Raw genomic sequence first — 10774 nt, 5'->3', positions numbered from 1 at the left:
CGTTGGTAGTACAGCAAAGCAAACCATGGCTACATCAAAGCTTGAGGTAGAAGACGCCAGGGATAGAGGAGTTTGTCAAATTACTGAACTACCCTACACTCACTGAATATCACCCCATGTAATCTCCCGCCATTGAATTCAGGCTTCGGTTGAGACACTGCCAATGGGACACTGCCAAATCTTTGGGAGAAGCTACGAGCTGGACGGCCGATAGTGCAACGACTCTGGACAGAATGGCCACTTAGTACATAGAGGGAACTCGAAATCACACGTGAGTAGCTTCTCAAGACGGGTCTATTGACTTTATCGAAACGTGTAGAGAACAAGAAAGACCCATCCTAGCCGGAGCCGCACACCACATACGTGAACCTTTACTTTGCTGCGGCGAGACATGATGCGACAGTAGACGTCCTCTGCCCATTCAAAGCAGCTCGAAGCTCTGTATCAAAGTCCATCTCCCAGGTGTCGTCTAGATGGATTGGTTTCCACCCCAATTTCCGTCTTGCAATAGTTCCCTTCATCTTTCGGTGTCCGGCATACGTCTTTTCCGTTACGGCGATGTTACCTGCAGCCAATTTCGCTGCTGCATCCTCAAGATCAAGCTGGCGGGTCTCTTTTGCCTGCGGCGTGCCCTCCTTGGGGAGATTTCCCTTCGCGAACGCAAGATCGAGACACTTCCTCGCCACATCTGTTGCGAGAGCTCTTCCAACGGCTGGGAAGATGATGCCCCTCTTGCCGGTAGGTATATGCTCTCCTCCAGTCTGGATGATATTGAGCACGCAAAGCACGTACAGATCTACCAGATCTGCAATATGCACCCAGTCAAACACCCCTGTGCCGTCGCCACAGCTGAAGGCGTAACGTTCGAGCACGAAGGCCATCGTCAGGGGAATCATCAAGCCAGCCTGTTGAAATAGCCCTGTGCCGGTGCCGAAGATCATGGGCGCTTGAATGCTCACTGCATTTACGTTTAGGTCATCTCCTGTGCGAAGGACGATGAGTTCCGAAGCGCGCTGAGCGTACCATTCAGTCTTGTTCTCCGCCTCTTCGAACGCGAAGACTTCGACGGAATTGGCGTCATCGTATTCCACGTCCGGACGTCCCACGCCCGTGACGGGATTATCGGAGATGTTGGAGCAGCCTGAAGTGTGAATGACCCAAACTGGCGCAGCAGTCTCAGCTTTGCGCTTCGCGAGACCAAGAACAACTCCCTCGGCGGAAGGCGGGTGGAAGCCTGACCCAGCGTTGATGACGATGTCGTGCTTGGAGGCGATCTCGGTGATCGCATCCACATCGTCAAGACTGGAAATAAGGAGGGGATTTACACGCGATCCATAGTTTTCTATAAGCTTTGCGACTCGGTCCGGGCTGCCGCGGATAGGAGTTGTGATCGGGTTGATACTGGTGATGGCTGGCGTCAGGGAAGGGTGGCAAAGCAAGTGATGGAGAACGCTGCCACCGATATAGCCAGTTGCGCCAAGCAACAGGATCTTTGGCATCTGAGATGGCATTTCGGAAGTTTATGAAGTGCAGATGTGTCTGATAGGGAATTAAAGATATGCAGATGATTTTGCTTGCTTAGTAGAAAGTAGTGATTTGCAGGATGGCGGTTTTAATGCTGCGAGAATCATACATGCTTAGGCCACATTGGCTGAGAAGAACCGCTGATTGACAGGGACAGCCCCACCCACCCCAAAGACACGGAAATTCGGACGGACCCCGCAAGCAGTGGTTCAAGACTGGTGATAAGATTGCTCCACCTTTGCTTATGCCCGAACACGACCGTAGTGATGATCCGCCATCATGTCCCGGAGTCTGGCCCTTCAAAGAAGAGCGCCAAGAGGCTCAAGAGATACGTCGCATAGTATGGCATAAGGGCTACCAGGATACGTGAAATACCAAGACCGAGCCATCGTCGAGTCAAGGCCAAGGTGTTATCCGGAACAGACGGCCCCATAGACGGCACCGGGAGCGCGAACGAGGACCTGAGCGACACTGAAGGCTTCGATCGTGTAACTAGAACCACGCCAGTAAATAGATTACACAAGACATTGAACTTGACGAAAGGCAGGCCAAAAATGCTGCATGAGAAGATATCATGCAAGCATCGCAACTCGGAGCATTTAAACCCGTTAACCCCGAGGAACTGCGTAACGATCTCGGCCAAGCATCCCCCAACTCTAAAGTCGGCTGCCCTGCGTATTTGTGAGCGAGTCTTGGAGGTGGAGTGTGCCTCCGATTCCCAGTCCGGCCGGGGCTTAAGGCGCAAAAAGTTGAGTATCTAGCCGTTCTATTAAAGCCAGCAATATTCTTCCCCATCAAAGTAGCCATTTGTCACCGGGCTGTTTGAAACGCCAACGAATTATACGTACATCACATCTTGAACCCTACCTTCTGTTCATCATAAACTTCCACAGCCAAGTCCTTATGTGGCCACCGGCTTTCTTCTCCTCTGCTGCGGCAGTAGTCCTCTGGTCTGGAGGGGCTATCTACGGTCATTACCTTCCTCATGTTGGACATATCGACTTCCAGGGCCGCTTTCTTGTAGCCATCTCAGATGCGGACATGGTGTCTTCAGCTTATACGGATGGTAAAATAGGACCACCTCAAGTTTCGGATACTCTGTCTATCATACAGATAAAAGACAATCCCGATACGTGGAAAGTCTCGAACATATCTGTTGGAAACGCAGTAGTTGGGCCGCCCACAGCAATGGCGGTCACTCCAAACGGTCGCTATGCGATTGTTGTTGAGACTCTTGGGCCGCGGCCGTCTGCACACCCAAACACTACGATGTCGTAACTACCCTCTTCGCGGAAAATCACAGTCATCGACCTATCGACTTGGGCAGACCTGCAGTAGTGGACACCGTTGAAGGTTTTTTCTTCAACCTTCAACTGTGTCAGTCAATGCAGCTGGGGACTTGGTTGCGGTGACACACACCCTTGCTGGATCCGGAGGCGAGACACCTATTGCTCTGTATCGATTTCAGGAAGGGAAGCTGTCTCTTTTGTCAACACCTGCTATTCCTGACTGGCCTTCTGGACATCTTCTGATGGACGCGGCTTTCCATCCAGAGCTTGATATTTTAGCCCTGACAGACTACTCGCAACCCCGTTTGACTCTGGTTACAGTAATTCGACAGGGTTCCGAAGCTAAGCTAGAAAGATGGGGAAATTCGTTAAATCTGCAGACGGCACCATACACGGCGAAGTTCACACCGGACGGGCGACATATTCTTTCCAACGCCATGTGCGTTGGCCCAGATATCGAGGCACCTCGAGGAACATCTTCCAGTATTCGTCTAGATACGTCACGAGAACAAAATGGGGACCCTCAACATAGCGTTGTCTCTCATGCCGAAGTCGGAGTCATGCCGGAGGTACTTGCAGTCAGTCCAGATGGACTGTGGGCAGTAACTGCAAACCTGGAGCGAAGCACGCCTTCACTTAACAGCCCCAGCCAAGGATTCTTCTCATCCCTCAACTTACTACGCGTGGAGCCTGCCAAGGGTACTCTATCAACAGTGGGCACATACGCCTTCGACGGCATACTGCCTGAGGGGGTCGTGTTTGACAGCTCCAGCCGTTTTGTCGCTTCGACGACATTCGATCAGTATGATGGTCGTATTCCAGGCGGTAGTATCGATATCTGGCGAATTTCGGGTGATCATGCCGATCCTACGCGTGTAGAGTTTGTCAAGACGAGTTTTTCGATTCCTGTTGTACGTGGGCCGCATGTCATTGCGATGGTAGGGTAACTGGGGTTAACTCAGAGTGGTCTGTACCGCTATTCATCAACTCGTCACATGTCGAATGTGTTACGCATGGCTGAAAGACGAGAGGCCATAAATTACGGTTGAGACCATGACTGACGACTTGCTTGCGTGCCGCATGATGCAGAAGGCGAACTTGCCCGGTCTCGGTAGGAATGGGAGATTTTATTGGGATCAGGATAAGCAGATGGATATGGCAATAAGCATCCGGGGCGCTGCACAACGTACCTCGCTCGTCACGCACTAGATGTCGACGATTCATAACGTGGGCATATTTACATTTGAATCCGCAGTAGCTAGGTCTTGGATAAACCAGGGACCTGGTCCCATGTTAGTAGCAGGCGTATCTCAGGACCCAAACAAGCTTGAGTGTGTTTCAATGGGTTATTGTAAGGGCGCCAGCGGGATTCGACTGCTCCTAGGACTGGTCACCTTTATCATGTGCTGGGACAAACAGAGACATGAAGACAAGCGACGGGACGTTGTTATGAGACCAGGCATACTGATTCACAGGGCTACCGAACAAAGCCACGAAGAGAGACTTGCATTTAGAGACTGTCGTAAGGAAATCAGCGCTTATAATTCTTTGAGCATTGTCGACTTCAACTGTGTGTTACTGTATGGTCAGATAAGCAGGACGCATGTTTTCCCAACGTCATATTCGCTTTTGAATGCCATTTCGAAACACCCTGTGTCTCGCGCCGGGATGAAGATGAGACCTCATCGTGATAATCGAATGAAAGATGCACGTTTATCCTTTCGTTTCCATAGTCCGCGAAGAGAAGAAGCATCAGCAGCTTTATATTATCACACCTCCACCTTTCATTAACATCGCCTATGACAGTATCACCACAACGCGCTTTTCCATTCTCAAGATTTTGACTCCTACATCCTTCCCTGCCCGCCCGCCTTCAGTCTCAGCATTAGAACCGAAAACGAAAGCCGCAAGATCTGTCATGGCACTGATGATCACGTCACATCACACAAAACATTCTCACTCATGTCAAACGCGTGATTAATGCATCTCTGGGAAAGTCTGGCTCATGCAATCCAAACAGACTGCCTCTCTAAGGAGAGGATGGAAGTGAAGGATGTCACTAGAGACCGCCTGACACTTGAAGGTCGCTGCATCCTGGAATCTGAGCACTGAACCAAACCATGACAATCTCCAGACAGTACAAATTTCAAACTGATGCGTGTTCGGAACTCCAGCACCTGGTTCATTATATACATCTTAAGGCGCCTTCGATAAAGGGAACACAACTACTTACTCCTAGATTAGGTTTCTCGCCATCACATCAGGTCAAAGCTTACCACTTGCTCTAAAGTTTCAAGCCCTTGCTTCTGATCATCACTCAGTGCGATCAAGATTGCATGAGTTCAGGGCCATTATCTAGATCTGAGACGTGTTGGTAATACTTCTGGTGATCAGATTTACAGGGACATCTGACAACAGCAGTTGCGAAGGGCTCCGCGAAGGGCTACCAGAAGACTGGCTGACATGAACATTCTGAGGTCTCTCAATTACATGGCATTGTCATGAATAGGATGTGGAAGGCTTCATTGATCACTGCATTGGCAGTTGGGGGCTTCACGGCTGGATCACGGCGGACTCCAGGCAAACCGAACTAAAAGAGCGACAGTCGTCTACAGGAGTGCTGTACTCATAACTCAAGTGAGACATGCACACCGGGGAGAAATTCGAAGTATCCACGATTTGCTCCTCAGCAGAAATGACATTGCCTGCAAGCTTTCCATCAACAACCTTCCAGTATTTAGTAATGATTCTTGGGTCAGGGGATTCAAGTGATGTTCTAGGCCGCTATATAAAGGAATGGTTCCTAATCGTTCCAAACGAGTTTACGTGGGGTGATCTTACCCCTTCGATGACGGTGTCTGATGGCACGTACCTTTTCATTATGCGCGGGCTGAGGTGTCAAGGTTCCAACGCACCTTGGCGACCGCGTGGCATGCCAGGCCAGTGGCTGAGAATCTTTGTGTATGCGCGCCAGCACGAATCGTACTCTAGTTCCCATTCCAGCTAAGCGTTTGAACATCGTCATACTACGCGAAGAGTTCAACGTCTACCGCACTGTTAACTCAGTAGCCAGATATGGTCTTGATTGCATGACCATGTCGTTCGAGCTCAGGATCGGTCCGGTCCGCATGTTCGAGGGCCCTATGGATGTATCAAAGCGGTCCCTGGCGTTGAAGATGCAAAATTAGCCAGGCTTCAAATGTCCTGGGAAGTTGGGCACTCACGGCAGTGTTTTTTCCTTTCAACTTCTTCCTGGTGCTCGCGCTGGTACTCCAACGCAGGGGTGTAGCCTTACCACTCAGTTGTGCTCAGCTGTAACTCCCTCGACCTATGTGGTATTGAGCCTTTTGCGGTGTGACGGTTTATTATGGCGCTGTTGCGGGCGATGCCGTGGCTCAAGGCTGGCGGAGGGATTAGAGGGCAACTGTCCATGAGAACGGGCTTCGTTTTATTTCTATGTCTCCCAACCGCGTTTGACTGCCACGCTCATTTGCGGGTCGCGCTTGCCGTTGTTGAACATCGCATGCTTCTTATTTTGGTTAAAGAAATACGAGGGGGAAGTTTGAAATGCAAGGTAGTATGGCGGCTTTGTTGCCGTCGGCATTTGTCGTGGTGGATGGGAATGGTGTGAAGTAATTGGAAGCTGAAGATGCGCATGGCTTTGACAAATATCTAGCCAACGTGAGCCATGGAGGAACTCAACAAAGGACTGGGTGCCTGCACCTGCCCAGAGTCCACATGCCCGGAGTCCACACTGCTCAGTGACTGTTGGAAGTTATGCGTTTCAACATTCGCCATCCTGAGACCGGAGGGTAAGGAAGTGTCTGGAGCTAAATTAAGGTCTTCCGTTATCATTCAAAGCCACTTGATTTCAAATACCACGTGTTGTTTCTTTCCCGGGCATACCATTCCTTGATCAATTCATTCTCAACCTCATTCCTTTCCATACCCATTTCGACTTGAATTCGGACATGTTTTGAATCGTTGGTCGAAAGGTCCAGTTGTCTTACCCGGAGCAATGGCAGACAGCTCCTCAATACGCTAATGAGAACCATTTCTCGTTGATATGCCCGAAGATTACAAGCTAGTTTACCCGCCATAACAGCCAAATTTCTCCTCACAGATCTCGACTCATCCTCGCCAACCGGCATCACGGACATGGATGGATGCAGAGTGAGGAATCCCAAAGTCGCATCTATGTGATAGGAGGATAACTCGGGACATGAAGAGTAGTAGAGGTTGCACCGTTCAGCATATAAGAAGTAGCATGAGATGTATAAGATCTCAACTCCGCAAGGATAGTGCAGCACTTGACGACAACTAATAATCAATGAGACTGTGGTCCAAAGGGGATAATCAGCAGCTCATGTTTTGGCATGGCTACTACATCAGCGCACTTTACAATAACTAACAAAATGTACGAGACCAGCTGCCCATATTCATGCCCTCAAGTGCGCCCATATCTTGCTATTGCTCATAAGACATCCCCGGACAAACAGACTGGAAGCCCGTTAATTATGCCCATCTTCAGGGGATAATTGAGATTCATTGGACTTTCGGTTCTTTGGTTTGAAGATTTAGCCATTTCCGTTCCCACTCGCTTCATCGTGCGCGCTTGGCTGCTGGTGGCACGTAATCCCCATCTTCGTCCTCCTCACTCTTGCGCCTGCGCTTCTTCTTCTGAGTGATGTCGGGGCCCGCAGTGGAAACGGCAACGTCAGAAGCGCGGTTGCCTTGTGTCTGACGCTCGGCTCGCTGCTTTTCCTCGACTGATTGTAACCAGGCTGCCTTCGTCCATCCAGGCTTCGTCTGGCGGCTGCGCACTATAGTTTTCGCCCAGTAATAGTTCAGGGCATTCTGATCCAGACGTTTCTCGAGGATCCATCCGTCGTTGTCGGTCGGCATGTGGCTAGCCGGCATCTCTGGACTTTCGACTTTGTACATCACGACCATGACGCCCTTAGACACGTTGAAGCCTGCGCGGGCGCTCGTGATCTTGTACGGGGCTTCGGTGGCCTTGGCAGCAGCCCGAGCCGTGGTCCTCTTCAAGGAGACGCTGGCATTAGGCTTGAGGGCTTCGGCAAGGCCGCTGTAGGTTTGGTGCTTGGCAGATGATGGCCGCGGAGAATCGGGTCTGGGTTGCCCGGAGGATCGCACGGCTAACATTTCGACCTGGAGAATGCAAGGTTAGAAAACCTCCCTCGATGCAAACCGATTGAAGGGATGGCGGAAAGCAGATCGAATTAGGAATTGGACGCAGCTTACCGTACTTACAGTTGAAAAGTTGGAGTTGGCGGTGAGTGTGACTTGGCCACAGCGAAGGAACGAGATTGGTGGTCGAACTCGAGGATGGAGGCGATGTTGAAGTTGGTGAAGTCGACATTGGAGCTGGGCACGAAGACTTTGGAGGTGGAACGCCGGGGTAAGTTACGCCTGCCATGGAAGTGATGATGATGTAACAGCCCGGCGGGGTAGGGGGCGTGTTTGGAAATTTCCCAGCATGCAAGGACACCAGGATCCTTCCTACCCAACTCGTCAGATGGCGAAGGCGACAATGGAAGCAGCATTGGACTCCATTGACGAGGTGGAACTCGTCGAGGTTTGGAACCAGACACTTCACAAGCGCTCGCCACGTGAAGGATCCCGGAAGCATCGCTGTACTTCCTCAATTCTTCTCGGGGATTCTGTCCGCCCCACAAGGTTAGTGTCGAATTTTTCGGTGCGGCGGTGCGTCTTGCAAGTGCCCCAAGGCGATCTCCATGATGGCGGACCCAGACCATGTGCGCCTCGGCTGCGCCGGCCTCAGTTGTCGAGCTGACATAGAGGCAAGTCCGTGCAATGGCAATAATTGCGGCAGCAGAAGTGGCAGCGGGATGGACCATTTCTAGCTATCGTTGCTGCTGGATGCCGAGACTGGAACGGATGAGCCTCCAGCTTTCCACAGACAACGGCTGCTAGGTATCAAGTCGAGCAAGCTCAACTGCTTGGCGCAAGTACCCGGGGCCTGGAGTCTCTACACTAGCAACGCGAATCTTGGGACTATGGTGCTCTGTTGACGTCTAGGAGCCACGCCTGGTCACCGGAGCCGCCGGCGGATGCGCTGCTGACACTGATCTTGCGGAGGACAAGGAAGAAGCGCAGTTCGCTCTGCAGATTGCGGGTTCCAAAGATCTCCGAGCGAGCGATGGATCAAGGGCTGCTTCGACGGTTTTGCAGAATTCTAGCGCACCCAACACGTGCGCGAGGACTCGTCCATCAGCCGACACTAACGTATCAAAAGAGATAATGCCGCAGATATAGCCGCCTGACAAGAAGACGGCATGCTGGGTCGTCCTCCGGGGCAGGACGATCGCCGTACTCCGGTATATAGTCACCTCCCATACCCAACAAGCTTGCTCGCCTGCACTTGCGAGTGGTGTAGTGTAGCGCCCTTTCTCCTCGCTCCCATACTTGCCAATCTTGCGTAATGAGCTTTCTCGGCGCTGCCTCCAGAGGCGGTGGCAATCCATGCTCATGTCTCTATGGTCGCTGTTGGTATCCCGCTTGCGAGGGGCTGGAGCTTCAAGAAGACGCTTTCGAGGAAGGCATGTCGGGCTCGTATGCGATCAGAATCGGGTTTGGCATGGACTCGAGGCAGATGGCGAAGTGATTTGTCGAGGACATGGAAGTTCCTAAAGGGAGAAACGAGAAACTTGGAGGGTGCAGGACGCAAGTCTGTGCCAGTCAGAATCTGACAATACCATGGCCTAGGCAAATGTGACTGCTCACCTGGTGTTTCGATGTGCTCGCGGGGTCTTGTACGGTGCCGCTACTATGCCATGGCCGTGAGCATGGCGGTGGTGTATGAGCCGTGGAGACACACAGTCTTCGCGCAAGACCCAAGGCGGATCCTATGAAGAGGTGGAGGTATGTGGTGGCAGGCCCGGCAGAAATGCTTCAGATGGTTGCTTGGGCCATCGCGGGCATCAGGCACCTTCGAGTAGGCTACAAGAGACCTGGCGAATCTTGTGAAAGGCCTTCGGGCGTAGTGGGGGCGAGGATCGGACTCGGAGGCGAATTGAATTGTTGTTGACGCGAAGGGTAGAATATCTGAGAAGCATCCGACGACGGGTCAGCTTGTGTTGCAACGCGAAGTTCTAATCAGTGGTTAGAGGGAAGTGGGAAGCGTACCTGTCGTGTCGGCCTGGCGGGGACGCAGCCGTCGGGAAGCAGGGACTTTGGCGGTCTCCTTCGGAGCAACTGCAGGTCTCTCGGCCAGAGTGTTGGCTGATTATTCGCATTCGCTGGCAGAGCCGACCGGAAGATGGAGCACGTGGGACGGATCATTGCTTGCATCCACCTCCGTGGCCCTGCTGATTGTGGAATCCAAGCCAGAACGTGGGCGCTGGCGTCGCAGTGCCCCGCGGTGAGGGGTTGGAAGAGGATAGAGGCTGCGGCTGAGAGTTTGAACGGAAGTTGTGTGCACTTGGACTTGTGCGTGCGGTAGACGAAGGAAAGGAGGCGGCTTGTGGATGTCAGTCGGTTTGCAGCGGTTGGTGACGAGGTTTGGGAAGTGCAACATGCCGTCACATTCGGATGCTGACGTCTGGCATACCGAGTCGGCCAGATACTTGTGCATGGCAATTGTGTTTGCGCAGATGGTGGCCCGGGCACTTGTGCAGATGTGGAACCCATACAGCTTCAGTGCAGACCTACCGATTTTAGCGCTAGAATCGGGAGGTACCCTCTGTAAATACAGCGATAGTGCTGTGGGTATCTTCCGATCCCACCGCTTCAAATCGGGACGTAGCCGCTGCCTCACTACTGCCTCTGAGAGGCAGGGTGTCACAAGAGTGTGTATGAGGCAGTCAACATTGAGGATAATTGAATGAGTGTATATATTGATCAATCCATCATGATGATGATGATGATGATAGAAAAAGTCGGTGTGTTCTCGCTGGAATCCGACATCGGAATATTCG

At 51.9% G+C, this 10774-nt stretch overlaps 2 protein-coding genes across 2 annotated transcripts; both read right to left on the bottom strand.

Moving 5' to 3' along the window:
• Positions 1 to 371: 371 nt before the first annotated feature.
• Positions 372 to 1511, bottom strand: COL26b_014433 (uncharacterized protein; the record flags this gene model as incomplete). The annotated part of the gene is made up of 1 exon (XM_053187004.1): positions 372 to 1511. One exon carries the CDS (start codon positions 1509 to 1511, stop codon positions 372 to 374), a length of 1140 nt encoding a protein of 379 aa, XP_053029052.1.
• Positions 1512 to 7415: 5904 nt separating this feature from the next.
• COL26b_014432 (uncharacterized protein) lies at positions 7416 to 7979 on the bottom strand (the record flags this gene model as incomplete). The annotated part of the gene is made up of 1 exon (XM_053187003.1): positions 7416 to 7979. The coding sequence occupies one exon, from the start codon at positions 7977 to 7979 to the stop codon at positions 7416 to 7418; it is 564 nt and encodes a 187-aa protein (XP_053029051.1).
• Positions 7980 to 10774: the final 2795 nt, after the last annotated feature.

This window comes from Colletotrichum chrysophilum (genome assembly GCF_026319265.1).
Source record: "Colletotrichum chrysophilum strain AFK26 chromosome Unknown scaffold_384, whole genome shotgun sequence".
Classification (NCBI taxonomy): Eukaryota; Fungi; Ascomycota; class Sordariomycetes; order Glomerellales; family Glomerellaceae; genus Colletotrichum; species Colletotrichum chrysophilum.
The sequence above is the reverse complement of the archived record's forward strand: the minus strand, read 5'-3'. Positions and strand labels throughout refer to the sequence as shown.